General features: G+C 40.6%; 1 protein-coding gene across 1 annotated transcript in view; it reads right to left on the minus strand.

Annotated features, from left to right (window-relative positions):
• Window positions 1-994: 994 nt before the first annotated feature.
• LOC106567405 (carbohydrate-responsive element-binding protein) overlaps window positions 995-16,822 on the minus strand; it is a 39,028-nt gene continuing 23,200 nt past the window's right edge. Inside the window, exons 8-17 of the mRNA XM_014136600.3 lie at window positions 12,003-12,154; window positions 11,054-11,744; window positions 10,778-10,851; window positions 10,394-10,667; window positions 10,171-10,283; window positions 7,135-7,254; window positions 5,368-5,495; window positions 5,164-5,287; window positions 4,715-4,844; window positions 995-4,519 (exon numbers count right to left, since the gene is read on the minus strand). Of these exons, the coding sequence (XP_013992075.1) occupies window positions 4,374-4,519; window positions 4,715-4,844; window positions 5,164-5,287; window positions 5,368-5,495; window positions 7,135-7,254; window positions 10,171-10,283; window positions 10,394-10,667; window positions 10,778-10,851; window positions 11,054-11,744; window positions 12,003-12,154 (1,952 nt within the window). The 3' untranslated portion in view covers window positions 995-4,373. The remainder of the gene's footprint in view (window positions 4,520-4,714; window positions 4,845-5,163; window positions 5,288-5,367; window positions 5,496-7,134; window positions 7,255-10,170; window positions 10,284-10,393; window positions 10,668-10,777; window positions 10,852-11,053; window positions 11,745-12,002; window positions 12,155-16,822) is intronic.

The raw sequence follows: 16,822 nt of genomic DNA on the forward strand, positions 1-16,822 counted from the left end.
CTCTTTGCTTATTTGAGCTGTTCTTGCCATAATATGGGCTTGGTCTTTTACCAAGTAGGGCTATCTTCTGTATACCAGCACTACCTTGTCACAACACCACTGATTGGCTCAAACACATTAAGGACATAAATTCCACAAATTAACTTTTAACAAGGCACACCTGTAAAATTGAAATGCATTCCATATGTGTTATTTCATAGTTTTGATGTTTTCACTATTATTCTACAATGTAGAAAATAGTAAAAATAAAGAAAACCCTTGAATGAGTAGGCGTGTCCAAACATTTGACTGGTACTGTATGTAAATAAGGTATTTCTGTTTTGTATTTTTAATACAAATGTTTGGACATACCTATTGTTTGTAGACTTCTGAGGAATTGTTTTTAGGCTGTAACGTAACAAAATGTGGGAAAAGTCAAGGGGTCTGAATACTTTCAGATGGCACTGTAAGTAGGCTATATTTAAAACTTTTAACCTTTTACTCAAGTAGTATTTTCCTGACTTTCACTTTTTCTATCAAAGTATCTTTACTTTTACTCAAGTATGACAATTGGGTACTTTTTCCACCACTGTAAAAGTAAAAATAATTTCAAATTTCTTATGTGAAGCAAACCAGAAAGCACCATTTTATTTAGGGATAGCCAGGGGCTATCTCCAACAATTGGACATAATTTACAAACAAAGCATGTGTTTAGTGAGTCCACCAGATCAGAGGCAGTAGGGATGAACAGGGATGTTCTGTTGATAAGTGCGTGAATTGGACCATTTTCCTGTCCTGCTAAGCATTCAAAATGTAATGAGTACTTTTAGATGTCAGGGAAAATGTATGGAGTAAAAATAATAATAATTTTCATTAGGAATGTAGTGAAGTAAAAGTTGTCCAAAAATATAAATTGTAAAGTACAGATACCCCAAAAAACTACTAGTACTTTACACCACTGCAAATCTGATTGGTGTCACAGTTGTCCAAAGGAGCAGACCAAAGTGCAGCGTGGTTGTAGTTCCACATTTTATTTACTCTGTGAAACTCATGCAATACATAAAAAACTGAAAAATGACAACAACAAAAAACCAACAAACCATGACACTGAGGAGAACAAACAATCACCCACAAAACCCAGGAAGAAAAACCCCTACTTAAATATGATCTCCAATTAGCGACAACGAGGACCAGCTGCCTCCAATTGGAGATCATCCCAAACAAGCCAACATAGAAATACAAAAACTAGAACTTAATAACATAGATTATAGAAAACATAGAAAACCACAAAACACCCCCTGTCACGCCCTGACCTACTCTACCATAGAAAATCACATCTTACTATGGTCAGGATGTGACAATTGGATAGAGCTTTGATTATAGAAATATCAACCTCAATTTAACTTTATAGTTTATCTTTCTGAGGGCTGATCGGAGACATTTCTGGGGACAGCTCCAGCCTGGGACAGGCCACCAAAATCGGGGATGTCTAGTGATCCTATTCTGGACACGTTGGTATGACACAGCAGAGTTCGCAAAAAAAGACCCCCCTTCAGCCTCATGGCAAAATGCGTATAATAGCAGGAAATTAGCTCAGAGACTCTTGAAAGTCGGGACAATCCTTGTCAGGCAGGGAGACTTTATTTTTATAGTTAAAAAAAAGCTTAAAACGTTTCCTCTTGTTGTGTCAGTCACTGACAGTCAATCAATTAGTCCATGTCAGCTAACATTTTATAGATTGCTAGGTAAGTTAGTCTAGCCAGCTATCTAAATCTTGTAGTATTCATGGACGAATTACTGACTGGGCACCCAAGTCACTCTCACTCAATTAGTTTAAAAAATATTATCTGTGTAGAATTGCAGAAAATCTGCTTTAAAACGGCAACATTTTCTCCACGCACCATGGCAAAATGTGTAGAATTGCAGGACATTAACTTTAAAGCTTCACATGTTTCTCTCCGCGACCCTGAGGGGAGACACTAAAATGTTTTGCCTGCGAGGTTGGGGGGGAGCAACCAGATCTAGATTAGGGCCCCCAAAACACTAGACATATTCAAATTATTAGCCTTATGAACATAGAAACTTGGTTGCAGTTTCTATGTTACAATGATAAAAATGTAATACATCTTTAATACTGTTAATCCGAATGTGTTGTTAGGTGTAAAGTTGTATGGCTACAATTTCATTGTTTTAAGTGTAATTTTATGATTACTTTCAAAAAAGCTATTGTTTAAAGACTTGAAAAAGCTATTGTTTACCTTTTATTTTTCTAAATAAATATTGTCTATTTGTTCGGCCTGAGGTCTACCACTCAGATTATATTTTGGCCCACCAATACCAAAACTTTGAGCACCCCTGATTTAGACAAACCCTCAATGTTGCAAATGCAAGCATGGGGAAATAATGTCTTGCTGCTTTTTCCCCCAGGGGAGATGAAGTTTATGAATGGCCTGGCTGGGCTTTGGCACAATTTAAATGGAGCTGTGAACCGGCATTACCCGGGTATTGTGGTGAATAACTCCCTGCTATCAACCAATCAGCATCCAAGATCCAAATAACCAGTTTAGATGGCTGGCTAGAATACCTTAGCCCGCAATCTAAAAAATGTTTAGCTGACATGGGCTAATTGAGTGACTATCAGTGACTGACATAAGAAGTGGAAAACTGCTGATGCACAATACAATTTTGAAATTGCACATTGTGTATTATACTTTTATAACTCTTAACAGTAAGTTGAGACCTCAACTGAGTTCCCAAACTCAGTCTAGGGGGGCCCTGCGTGTAGTCTGTGCGTAGTCAACATAGAGGAAGAGGCGGCTTTACTTTGGCCAAACATTTTAAATATACAGGTATCACATAGGCCTACAGGTAGGACATGCACAGAACACACCACAGGTACTCTGATTGAAGGGGCAATCTGCAGTTGCTACATCAATTTTTGGACTTATAAATTCATAATATATACCATTTGATTCTTGAAGTAAATAACTTATAAATGCCTCATTAGCTTAATTCAACTGTCATAGCCCACGATAACCCAAAATATTAGCTTGTATTATTCCAATGTTTGTAAACAATGTTCATTTAAACAAATACTTTATAGCCTCAAAACATGGTTAAAACTTGAATTTTAAAATGGATGGTCAGTCCATGGATGGTCAGTCCTTGCATCCATAGCTCTGTCTATGAATTTGAGTGGTAACATTTCTCCAGGCCCATCCCTCGGCTTTTTACCAAAACCAGAGGCGGGGTGTCTGCCTTGTTATTGTTTCAACTGTAGATTTACCCATTAATGTTTTTACATCATACATGTTGAATCCTATATAAAGAAATGTAATAGGATCTGTGTGGTTTACAAGTTTGAAAGAGCTGAAAATCCACGTGTTTTAATCGGTTTATGCATAGATTATGACCTTACTCCAATAAACATAATCAGAGTAAGGCGTTAAAATGACTAATGCCAAACTCGGAGTATTGTCATAATCAGATTAATATCGAAATATTAGCGTGCCTGTAGGAAACATATGGCTCATCTATTTGCCTTCAAGACAGAGTTTTATTAAGCAGGGGATAGTGTGTTGTTGGGTATGACCATACTTCCAATATACAATACAATCATAACCCGAGATAGACAATTAGCACAGAATAGTTAAATACCTTTGGCAGCTGTGTTACCATATGTCATTTCAAAATGATATAACTACAGGATATAATTATAGTTACAGAATTAATTCACAGATATAGTAGCCTATGTGGATTTGAATAGCACCCCCGTTCAATCCCTCATTTGAATTTTATTGGGACAACAGAACACAAAAATGGTCACTTCAAAATTATTTCAGTGCTATAAAATCACCCATAAAAGTGCATTATCTGAAGTAACCTTATAGAAAGGTTATAGCTAAGAATATAACTAAGATTATAGCTTTGGAATGTTTTGTGCTCATTCGAGTACATTGGTTCATCAGGAAATGGTGAGGTGGTGGGTGTTGGTCTGGGATTAAGTATCAAGTCCCTCCATGCTGAACCTCTAGTCCTCCTTATATACATGATCCCTTTTGTAAAGGATAGAAATGTTCTGGTCCTTCCAAGAATCATATAGTTATTTTGGGCACTAAACCGTACCATACCTACTATATGTGAGCATGAAAGTGGGTTCAGCTCTGTGATCCTTTGGCACCGTTTGGTTTTCCATCTACAGTATTCAAAATGTTTAATAAGGTCACTGGGCTTTTGTGTTACAGGGTATTATAATGTTCCATAGGGTCACAAAGGCTGTGTGTTTTCCCTATTAATGGGCCACGTGGAGGGGGAGTGGTCCTGGGGATGGGTAGGGTGGGGGAGGCCCTGGGTGACAACTTGGGTGGCTTGCTTGGGGAGCAGGCTACGGTCTCTCAGTGGTCCTGGGGTTGGCCAGGGAGGTGAGGGTGGGGGAGGCCCTTAGCCTGGGTGACCGCCTGGGTGGCCTGCTCTGGCACCAGGCTGGGGTCTGTCAGGATGGACGTGGAGGTGCTCAGGAGACGGAGTGAACTAAGGACCACTGAGGAGAGGATCAGGTAAGAGCGAGATGAAGAGCGAGAGAAAGAGAAAAATGAGACAGACACACAGAGTAACACTTGATGACTAACTGACAGAAGACAGATAAACACACAGACAGACAAAAACTAGATGGCTAACAGACAGACAGACTAGATGACGAACTGATAGTCATTGAAGCTGGTGATGTTGAACTCACTGGGTCTGAGGGCAGGCAGAGAGCAGTGCTGGTCCAGCCAGGACAGAGTGGTGCGACAAAGATCCTCAACACTGGCTGTGGACACCATCCCGTTATAGGACTCAAACAAGGGCTCTATGATAATGCTGAACTGAGCTCGTGTTTAGGAAAGCACCTGATTCATGTATTATTATGACACACATGACACTATTTACAATATATGATACAACATTTACATATCCATACTTCTGATTGGCTGTTCATATGCTTTTTCCAAATACTGTAGGCGCGGTTGACTGATCTTGTCTGGTGCAATGTAAACAATGGAGTCATCTATTAAAAAAAGACCACCTGGCACTCCAGAAAAATTACATTATTTGAAAGAAAACAAATACTATTTCAACCCAGGTCTGGATCTAACACTGAATCTATGCTTCTCCTAATTGTGCGATCACTGAGTTTAAAGATACGATCCAAAACTTCCAGTTCTGTAGTGTCTGTGCCCGGACGTACTCTCTGAACTTCTCCCTCATGTGGTCGAAGCGTTGACGGGTAATGGGCACACCAGTGGCAGGCAGCTGCTGCTGGCATACACTGCATCGGGAGAGAAGTGGTATGATCACATACACACGCACACAGATTATGTTTAATGTGTTTCAAGATGGTGGTCTTACTTGATGGCAGAGTTGAGAAGCAGAATTTCGTCCCTGAGTCTCTGAGCCTCCTCATGTAGCTGAGCTCTCTCCTGTTGCATCTTACTGATGTACTCGACTGTCTTATGTAGCGTTGTGGCCTTGCTGATCTGGGACATGGGAGAGAGCACAGAGACAATAATGTAGATACATAATGCTCCATGTATTTACTTGTTCTATTTCTATGGAACAAAGGGGTTACTGCTGGGCAACACCACACGGAATCTCATGCTGTGTGTTTGGAATAGTGGGAGGATATGATTACTAAAACCATTTTGTGTTACTGTAACTGAGGTGATTGGTGTTGATAACAGTTCCTAAATACCGCTCATCGCAGCTTCCCATCCTCTGCACCACTATGCCTTGTGTTGTGCAGTAGGCATTTCCATGTAAAAACCTGCATGAGCACTAACATATGAAGTTCATAGTAGCACATAAAAGTTGGTGTCAAATGAATGATAAGAGTCTATATATTTGAGAAATTAAGGCATATAAAAAAAATCTAACATTTTCTCACAAAATGTAAAAAAGCAAAGACATTGATTTCTGGTCAAACAGTTGGAAAATGGGTCTTAGAAAACACCTAGCAGCAAAAGTCTTAAAAGGTATTAGAAATACATCAAAACACAATAATGCTGAAGTAAAGAGCCCTGCCAACTAAAATCAACATTTATAGTTAGTTTTGCAGAAATGATTTGTCTTTGACCAAAAACCCACATATATTTAAGATATTTTCTAATTTCTCTCCGTCATGAGGATGGAGGATAATGAAAATTCACGGAAGTAACAAGTAAAGGTAGACCGACCAATTAGCTATAGTGTTTTTACTGATAGCAATTTGGTTTATGATTTTATTAAGTGATTAAAATGCATCATTCTGCTACCAGATCAGTAACAGAATAACCCAAAATCAGTAACAGAATGACTGCAACTGAATTGCCTGCAATGGGAAATCATAGTAGTTACAAACCACAGTTGGGTCACCTGCTACTGTCTTCTCTTCCACTCTTTTCTTTCTCTTTCTGTAACATGGTAGTTAACGCAAGAGTGTGAAAACAGTCTGAAGAACCCCTCCCTCTCTCTCCCAGTCTCTCTTCTCTCTCTCTCTCTCTCCAGTTAATGTCACCTCTCCCGGCTCTTACAGACAACTACCCATGAGCCCACTCTCTTTCCATTTACTGTAACCAGCCCTCTCAACCACTGTGCAACGACCAACACCGGACGTTGAAAAGTAGATGAAATTTGATCAGTCCAAATCTGAACCAATAATAGAAGTCTGTTTCACAAGTTTGGACAGCACAGCACTGTACAGTACAGTAAAGGAAAGTAGAGTATAGGTCAGTGCAATATAGTACAGTACTATATTATAGAGTTTAGTACAGTACAGCAATTTAGAGTAGAGTACAGTATAATCTACTGTATTGTACTGTACTGAACCAGAATATATTTTTTCAAACTCAAGTTGTCATGTCATAGCTGACACCCCATTCTTTCTGCAGACATCTTTGAATCTTAATTCGGAGTAGATATTTAACTGAGTTTTTGGAAAACGTGGTCACATAAAAAAAACTGAGGGTCATTCTGTTGCACTTTACATTTATTTTTGTAAAATTTCCTGTGGAAATTGTTAAAAGTAGTCCTGGTGGATAGAAGACTATAGTTTGTTTAACTTTGCAATCAAAGATTTTTGTTTGGAATACTTTTTAATGTGAAAAATCGGAGTCTTGGATATCTTACTGCAGTACCTACCTTTATACTTGGCTGAGAGCTTAGTGTGGTGACGAGACTGTGTAGAGTATCAAAGCCTAGCTTGATGTTGAAACGTCTCTTCTGCTCAGCAGAGATGTGAGTTATCCTCCTGGTCTCTGTCTGCAACAAACACACACCTCATAAATCAGGAACTGTATGCTTATAAATTGAGATTGTCAACATCTATCTATTGACATTCTCCTCAACACAGACACTATTCATCTCTCTAACACTGGTGGAGTGCAATGAAGAATGGCGCCGGAGGGGAGGGCTGCCGTTTTACGGGCTCCTAACCAACTGTGATATTTTGTGTGTTTTTTGTCATTGTTTGTAACTTATTTTGTACATAGTGTAGCTGCTACCGTCTCTTATGACAGAAAAGAGCTTCTGGATATCAGAACAGCGATTACTCACCTCGAACTGGACAAAGATTTTTTCTTTAATGAGTCTGACGCGAAGGATATTCTGCATCTCCAAGACCAGGCCCAAATCCACATCATTTGCATGAAGAAAAGACGGAAATACAGGGGGCGGAGGTAGGGGTGCCTTGTAAGAATTTGTCGGCGAGTGGGTAACCCGCCTCTACCATCCTGTCACGTCCTGACCATAGTAAGTTGTTATTTTCTATGGTAGAGTAGGTCAGGGCGTGACAGGGGGTGTTTGTCCATTTTTGTATTTCTATGTATAGTTTCTAGTTTTGTATTTCTAGGTTGGTTTTTGTTTGGCATGACCTCCAATTAGAGGCAGCCGGTTGTCATTGTCTCTAATTGGAGGCCATATTTAAGTTGATGTTTGTCCCACTTGTGTTTTGTGGGTGATTATATTTTGTGAGTGTGTTTGTTCCTCCTGTGTCACGGTTTGTTGTTTTGTCTTTAAGTTTATTTTGTTATTGCATTACGTTTCACGGATTAAATAAAATATGTGGAACTACACAAACGCTGCATCTTGGTCCGCTCCTTCAGACAGTCGAGACACATCCTTTCTACTGAACAACGTGCAATCACTTGAAAATAAACTGGATGATCTCCGCTCAAGACTATCCTACCAACGGGACATTAAAAACTGTAATATCTTATGTTTCACCGAGTCGTGGCTGAACGACGACACAGATAATATACAGTTGGCTGGGTTTTCCATGCATCGGCAGGACAGAACAGCTGGTAAGACAAGGGGTGGTGGAGTGTGTCTATTTATCAATGACAGCTGGTGCATGATGTCTAATATTAAGGAGGTCTTGAGGTATTGCTCACCTGAGGTAGAGTGCCTCATGATAAACTGTAGACCACACCATCTACCAAGAGGGTGTTTATCTATATCTTTCATAGCCATCTATTTACCACCACTAACCGATGCTGGCACTAAGACCGCACTCAACGAGCTGTATAAGGCCATAAGCGAACAAGAAAATGCTCATCCAGAAGCAGTGATCCTAGTGGCCGAGGACTTTAATGCAGGCAAAATTAAATCCGTTTTACCTCATTTCTAGGTAAAACGTGCAACCAGAGGGGAAAAAATGACTACCACCCCATAGCAACCCTAGACCCACTCCAATTTGCATACCACCCCAACAGATCCACAGATGACGCAATCTCAATCGCACTCCACACTGCCCTTTCCCACCTTGAGAAAAGGAACACCTATGTAAGAATGCTGTTCATTGACTACAGCTCAGCGTTCAACACCATAGTGCCCACAAAGCTCATCACTGCACTAAGGGCCCTGGGACTAAACACCTCCCTCAGCAATTGGATCCTGGACTTCCTGGCGGGTTGCCCCCAGGTGGTAAGGGTAGGCAACAACACATCTGCCACGCTGATCCTCAACACGGGGGCCCCTCAGGGGTGCGTGGTTAGATCCCGCGTGTACTCCCTGTTCACCCTCGAGTCCATGGCCAAGCACGACTCCAACACCATCATTAAGTTTGCTGACGACACAACAGCAGCAGGCCTGATCACCGACAACGATGAGACAGCCTATAGGGAGGAGGTCAGAGACCTGCCAGTGTGGTGCCACGACAACAACCTCTCCCTCAACGTGAGCAAAACAAAGGAGCTGATCGTGGACTACAGGAAAAGGAGGGCCGAACACGCCCCCATTCACATCGGCGGGGCTATAGTGGAGCGGATCGAGAGTTTCAAGTTCCTTGGTGTCCACATCACCAACAAACTATCATGGTCCAAACACACCAAGACAGTCATGAAGAGGTTGCAACAACACATTTTCAGCCTCAGGAGACTGAAAAGATTTGGCATGGGCCCCCAGATTCTCAAAACATTCTATAGCTGCACCATTGAGAGCATCTTGACCAGTTGCATCACCGCCTGGTATGGCAACTGCTCGGCATCAGATCGTAAGGCGCTACAGAGGGTAGTGCGTATGGCCCAGTACATCACCGGGGCCAAGTTTCCTGCCATCCAGGACCTATATACTAGGCTGTGTCAGAGGAAGGCCCAAAAAATCCCAAAATCCCCAATCCCTAAACCTTATCCCCAAGCCATAAGACTGCTGAACAATTAATAAAATGGCCACCCAGACTATTCACATTGACATCGCTGTTTATTATCTATGCATAGTCACTTTACCCCTACCTACATATACAAATTACCTTAACTAACCTGTACCCCAGCACATTGACTCGGTACCGGTACCCCCTGTATATAGCCTCGTTATTGTTATTTTATTGTATTACTTTATATTTTATTTTTTACTTTAGTTTATTTAGCAAATATTTTCTTAACTCTATTTCTTGAACTGCACTGTGGGTTAAGGGTTTGTAAGTAAGCATTTCACGGTAAGGTCTACCTGTTAAATTTGGTGAATGTTACAAATAAAATTTTATTTTATTTGATTGGTAAAAAAAACACATAAGTCGTCTGATAACCATACCTTGAGTTCAATTTAGGAAAGACATAATAACAACTTACCTTTCCCTTTCAGTATTTTGTTTATTCATCATTGTCTTTCTATCAGACAGTAGTTTTAGGTATTCCATAGGATGTGTGTTGAGTAATGAATGGTCAAGTTGTTTTTACTTACCTTGTTTGACTCCATTTTGGAATGTCCAGGTAAGGAGTGCGGAGACTCAGTGTTGGGGTCCCTCTCTAGAAGGTTGGTTGGGGACATCTGCCCTGGGTGACCCGAGAAGCTCACTAAAAACAAACAAACAAACAAACAAACAAAGACGAATGGCTTTCTTTGCTTTACAACCACACATGACATGTTAACATTTTTACATGAAATTATGTTCGTCCTTAATTACCTGTTAAACTAGTTCTCTCAGAACCATAGATCTGTACAGGGGAGAGTTTTTCTGTCTTGGGGATGAGGAGAGGTATGTTGGGGTGTGTTGAGCCCTGGGTGAGGAGAGCAGAGACGGCAGATCCGTGGGAGGTACTAGCGTATAGACCGGCGTGGCTGTGAGTGGACGTCTGGCAGTGAATTGGTGTAAGAAGTGGGATCCCTGAGGGCCAGGGAGACCCAGGCTGCAGCTGAGATCCAGATAGTCCTCCGATACGCATGCTGCTGCTCGAATGCTGAACCAAACACATTATCTGATTAAAAGTACTGTAATCTGCAGTAAAGGTTTGAATTATGTCTTTGAAACTCACACCTGTGTTAACTAAATAAACTATATTGGCCTTACTGGAGAGTTGGGAGAGGTTGACCTGTGCCCTTTGGTTGCTACTAAAGTTGCATCGAATCCCAGTGTTGGTTTGCCTAAAAACAAGATGGTCAAAAGTGAACTGTGCGGAGGTAAAACAAGCGTACAATGGTTTTGGGTAATGTTTCTGTAAGACAGTGATATTGGATAATGGTGAATACAAGACCAAGAGTGTTGGAACGGCATGTGCATGCATCAGTGTATCACTGCAGTATGAAAGTATGATGAAGGAAAAAATAAGTGAATGGATATGCTCACGTTCTTGGGTGCTGGAGGACAGCAGTTTTGCCAGGAAGCTGGTCTGGGGGGGAGCCGTCTGAGGGGTGGACAGACGGGACCCCATCTGCACCCCCACTGCTGTCTTCTGCTTGTGCTTCCCCCTTCTACCACCCGCCACACCCGGCTGCTGTGGGGCTGAGAAGCAGTGAGGAGGTACACTGAGAGAGGGGAGGGCCGGGGCCGAAACCACGGACGAGTACACCTGAGAGAGGCAGGATGTTGGGGAGTACATGTCTCCCGTGGTGGAGTACCCGTGATGACCCTGGGGATCCGATCCCAGAATACTGCCACCCATAGTGGATCCCGTGTGGGTGATGACGGTAGAGGTCACTGAGCTGGCAGTGGTGGCGTGGTAACTGTACTTGTGACAGGGAGGCGGATACAAAAAGGTTCCGTCTCCTGGGGAGACGGGCTGCTGTTGTATGTTGGTGGTTGCGATGGAGACGGCGGCGCCGGAGTAAGTCTGGTGTCCATAGGAGGGCATGGCCCCTGATACCATGCTTGGAGTATGGTACTCGCTGTGGTAATCCTGTTGTTGGTGACCTTTGAACTTGGGGTTGTTAGTGGGGTTGAAGGTAATTTCAGAGGTCAGGGGTTGTCTGTGGTAGCCAGGGCCTGACAGAGAGTTGGATGAAGAGGGCTGAGACAAGCTGTCAGATGAGAGGTTGGACTGGAAGAGAGATTCATTGTCATTAATCATGACTAAAACATTTTGGGTACAATTTATATTATAAACTATCACTTTAACAGTAAACAGTAAAACAAACTATGCAATGATAACACAGGAATCCAAAACAAAGAATACATAGTCCAGGCAATATGTGCCAAATTTGATGTGAATGGTTTACATTTTCATCACTTTTCCATCCCCTAACAGTGGAAGAACAACAGTTTCCAAAGTGTCAAGCAAAGTGCTTAGCTACTGTACCTGAGCTAGTTGCGTGTCGACATGTAGCTGTGGAACGGTGACCACAGGGCTGGACACAGAGGGGAAAGCCCCGCTGGAGGAGCTCTCAAAGTAGCCACAGTCAGCATAAGCAGCCTGCTCCAATGACTGGCCCCGGTAGCTCATAAAGATATCTAACACAAGACAGGAAAAAAGACAATCATCAACCCTATACTCTTAGAAAAAAGGGTTCCAAATGGGTTCTTTGGCTGTCCCCATAGGAGAGCCCTTTTTGGTTCCAGGTAGAACCTGCATTGACAGATGGAAAGAGATGATACCCTGCCATTAGCAAGGCATATGCCCCACCCACCTGAGGATCTGTCTTTTTCAGCGACCTATTTCCTGTGTTTGTGGGGTGCAAAATCCACTTGTCACTTAAATCTCGCTGGATTGATTGCTTTCATTTTACTCCTGCAACTCTTTCATACTCTTGCTTATGTGTGACGTTTTTTCCCGTTAACGTTACGACCGCGGAAATGTTTGTAATGACCTGTCAAACACACCCTGGTAATGGCTGGAACGGGCTTAATGGAATACATTGTTCTACTGTTGAATCTATAAGAACGCTAAAGCTTTGTCAGCGATTAAACACACAGTCTCGACACTTACATCACAAGAAAGAGAAGAAAGATCACTTTATTTTGATGGGTGTTAATTTTTTTGTGGAATTGAAAAAAGTTATAATTTAATAAATGTTTACAAATTAGATGCACTGAAATGAAAGCAACTTCCAAAAACACCCAGTTTATAGTGACATTATGTCTGAAATTGCAAACAATGTAGAGTATGCTTAAATAGGTGTAATCTAGAGCCAAGCGTGTTATCCTGCTATTAACACAGTTGTTGAATTATGCAACAGAACGTGACAACAGTAATTAATGAGGCAGTCTAAACAGTGAAGGTAGGGTAGACAGAGCAAGTGATTGGTGGTTGCAGCCCTGTCCCACACCTTTATGTTACTGTGTTCATATATGCAAACACAGCCACCATATTTATGCAAATGAGGTGCATGTAATTCAATTTATTTTAACACAAAATATACAAAAAATACCTGATACAGTAAGACAATTTATATATGAGTGCATTCTAATAAAAAAGGTGAAGGTTGGCTTCCCTGTGGCTCAGTTGGTAGAGCATGGTGTTTGCAATGCCAGGGTTTGATTCCCACGGGGGGCCAGTACAAATAAAAAAATTAAAATGCATGAAATTAAATGTATGCAGTCACTACTGTAAGTCGCTCTGGATAAGAGCGTCTGCTAAATGACTAAAATGTGAAATTTGACAATAAAATGAATACCTGAATTCCAACCAAAATCCCTGAACTCTATTCATTATTTGTCAGTGCCAGCACATTTTTTTTATGTGCTATAATTATGTCAATATCTGATGGATTATAAATAATTCAAAAAGTTTGAAAAAGTATCTTCATCCATTGTCCAAATGTTGCATTCATTAGTTGTTTTTAAAACCTTTTAACAATTTTGATGACAGTTCAACTAATGGCAATAGCAACAATGTCACTGACTTTGAAGGAAAGATCACACATGAACCATGTTGATGAATCAACATACTGTCAATAAAACACATCTGCAGTCTTGGCAAGTATAATGTCTGTACTGAATAATGTACATGTAGGGACCTAATTTTGGTGCAAATGGATAAAAAAGTAGATAAAAAAGTACGAAACAAGTATGAAAATGTATGCACTCACTACTGTAAGTCACTCTGAATAAGAGCATCTGCTAAATGATTCAAATGTTAAATGTAAATAAATAAAGATATTTTCTATTTTAGTCAAGTCTATTACAGTCTATTCTGTGTACTTCATTCAGTATTATGTTTGCCGGTCTGTTGCTTACTCAGGAAAGGCATCTGATCCAGTACATAATTCTATGGTCTTATCTGCTTGTGGCGTGATGATGACATCATAGAATCTGACTGGGTGGGTTTCCAGAGTATGTCTGCCCTTGCCAGCGGTCATGACGCATCATAAAACAATGTGCCCACTGCCAACTTGGCAAGGCACAGTGATACTGTACCAACTGGACAGACATTGTTTCCACCTTGCACTAAATGCTTTTCAAGCAGAATATGGAATACCTAATGCTGTTGCGGTGACCGTATTACCGCCACACCAGCGGTCACGAGTCGTGAAGGCAGTCAAATTCCTCGTGACCGTTTAGTCACGGTAATTAGGATTCTCCAAGCTCTGATACTGCTGATGGCCATTAGTAGCCTACCAAACTTGCTAACTGCCTGGTATTCAGCACTCTATTGTCCTTCTAATCACTCTGACATCTATGCAAATGCATCCGAAAATCTAATCAAACACTTCATGATGGCCCATGAGCTCATGTCGCACAACATTTCAATAGGCTATGCAATTGCGTGAGAAAACAGAGTGATGGCCTCTACTAAAAAGAGGTGGCTCAGCTTTCTATAGGCTTGACCTACTATATTTATTTCTCAACTTTCCTAATATTAAGCACATGAATTATATTTACTACAGGAGTATAGCCTACCTGACTGTCATGAAAATAAACCACGGGGAAAAGCGTCCTCCTTTATTTAAGTGTATAGATAAAATGTATTTTTTCCGCTGCCCCTGTTTTGATACAGGTGACAATATTAGCCTATCACTTGTGAATTATATATTATCACCTGTGAATGATGCCCAGCATAAGAAACAAAGCCTTTTTTTTTTAACTTTCTCGAATCATAGTCACACACCTTATGTAGCCTAGCCCATAGGCCTATATGTTTTAATAAGGTTTGTATTACAACTAAAGTGGCCAAATAATTTCTTAAAATGAAGCACATTAATCTGCTTTAAAAGGGGTGTAGAGCCTAACTGGTATACATAAGCAGTGCGTGAGTTTCAAGTTTGGGGAAGATCATTTTCACCATAAAAATGCACCTTTATAATAAAAGCATTACATGCATAATCGCATTTGCGGTCACTTTTGATAATAGTGTTTTCCGCTAATGAAACATTCAAGCTTATAGCCTACTACCATGTGTGCATTGCTACGCTTATAATGTTAAGAAATAGCGTAATAGTTTATCAACATTTTAAGCTCAACGTTCTGATTTGTTGTGTCAGCCACATTGCATAAAAAAGTTTTTTTGATGCTAGTGGTTGTATTCATTTGGGACCTATCGCATCCCACAACTGTCGCAGACTATGTTTGGAATATTTATTTATCGCACAGAATTGAATAGGTCGTCTTTTGTACTATGGGGGTTAGTAGATTGGCATAGCCTAGTGCTTTTGCTGTTCATTAGGCCTACTCATCTTGTTGGCTGACGAAAATTAAATGTAGACAGTTCAATATCATCAATATGTACCTCGGAATTGGATAAGGATGCATGCAGTTGCGTCCCCAATGTGTCTGTCTTCACTTGTAGCCTGTGAGAAAGACCTGATCACGTGATGGAGCGAGCAGCACTCAGGGAGAAGGGCACACTGCCCGTAAATGGCATAGATTTTAGGGTGTATTACGGCCACACAATGGGGATTCCGCCGTTAAATTCTAGGCATTATCAAGTGCTTGTCAAATTCTGAATGAGAGACTGATAAAGTATGTATAGCCTACTCAAAAAAACAAAGCAGAGCTCATGCCTTTCAAGCAACTTTTTTCAAATCATCATTAGAGTTGCATCATGCAGCCTTACGATGTATTAAAAATCTAAACATATAGCCCAATGTTTGTAGAACAACTAAAGTTACATTAAGAACTCCAAATTAAGCATATAGGAATACCTATTTATTATTTAACCGCTCAACACAGAATAGCCACATTCCCTCAAATCGTTTGGAGAAAATAATGCCATGGAATTCTAAGCAAATCTTAGAAGTCTGCTAAATGAACTAGTGTAGCCAACAGCCATTTGGCATAGGACAACTCAGAGTATGTTATTCTGTTCTGTTCTTCTGAAATAGACAACATTTTCTTCATATCATGCTTCTTTAGACCTGTCTAAAATAAATAATGGATTTATTGTGAAGGTGTAGGCTATATTACATGGATTTATTAGACTTTTTAAAATGTAGATGTTCCAAAGGTCTGCATCAGTGGCTTGTAGGCTATGTGTGGAAGCCAGGAGATGCTAAATTTGTTTATGTTAATTAACATTCAATTACCATGACACCGACAATTATTTGCTTGACAATCACCGGCTGACGAAATTTCGTGACCGTCACAACCTTAAGTATACCCTTTCAGGACAAATACCGTAAAGTACAGCAGTCAAAGCAAATAAACACACGTGAGTACATCACTGCACCATGATACTGGCCCAAGCCCATTGTTGTCAATCACTTATTTAGTTGTTTCTATCATTTTAACCCTATTCAATTCCTGCCTCAATGATAACAACATTCTGTGAATCTTTTGCACAGCAGGAACCAGGAATTTATTTCAGTGAAATCAGGAAATCGTTTTTTAAAGTTTAAAACAAGTTGAACGAAATTATGTCCTTCCCCAATGAATGCAATATTTTAAGGGAATACCTGTTAAGATGTGAAAAAATACCATAAAATCTAGCAGTAGTACATTTTCAGAGATAATTTACAAGAATACTTACCAATATGAACCTTAGTTCCTTAGCAATGTGAACCTTCAAGAAGGTTCAATAAGACACTGTATCAGTGGGCAACCCTACTCTAACAACAGAGGATCATACCCACTCACACCAACCTGGTATTATATACAACCTGAGATCAGTGACCAGCGGCATAGCTTTGTTTCCTTCTGTCTCAGTCACATCATGGCATGGTGTATGTTGTGACACAGTCACAT

Source organism: Salmo salar, chromosome 13 (genome assembly GCF_965601325.2).
Source record: "Salmo salar chromosome 13, fSalSal1, whole genome shotgun sequence".
Taxonomy (NCBI): Eukaryota; Metazoa; Chordata; class Actinopteri; order Salmoniformes; family Salmonidae; genus Salmo; species Salmo salar.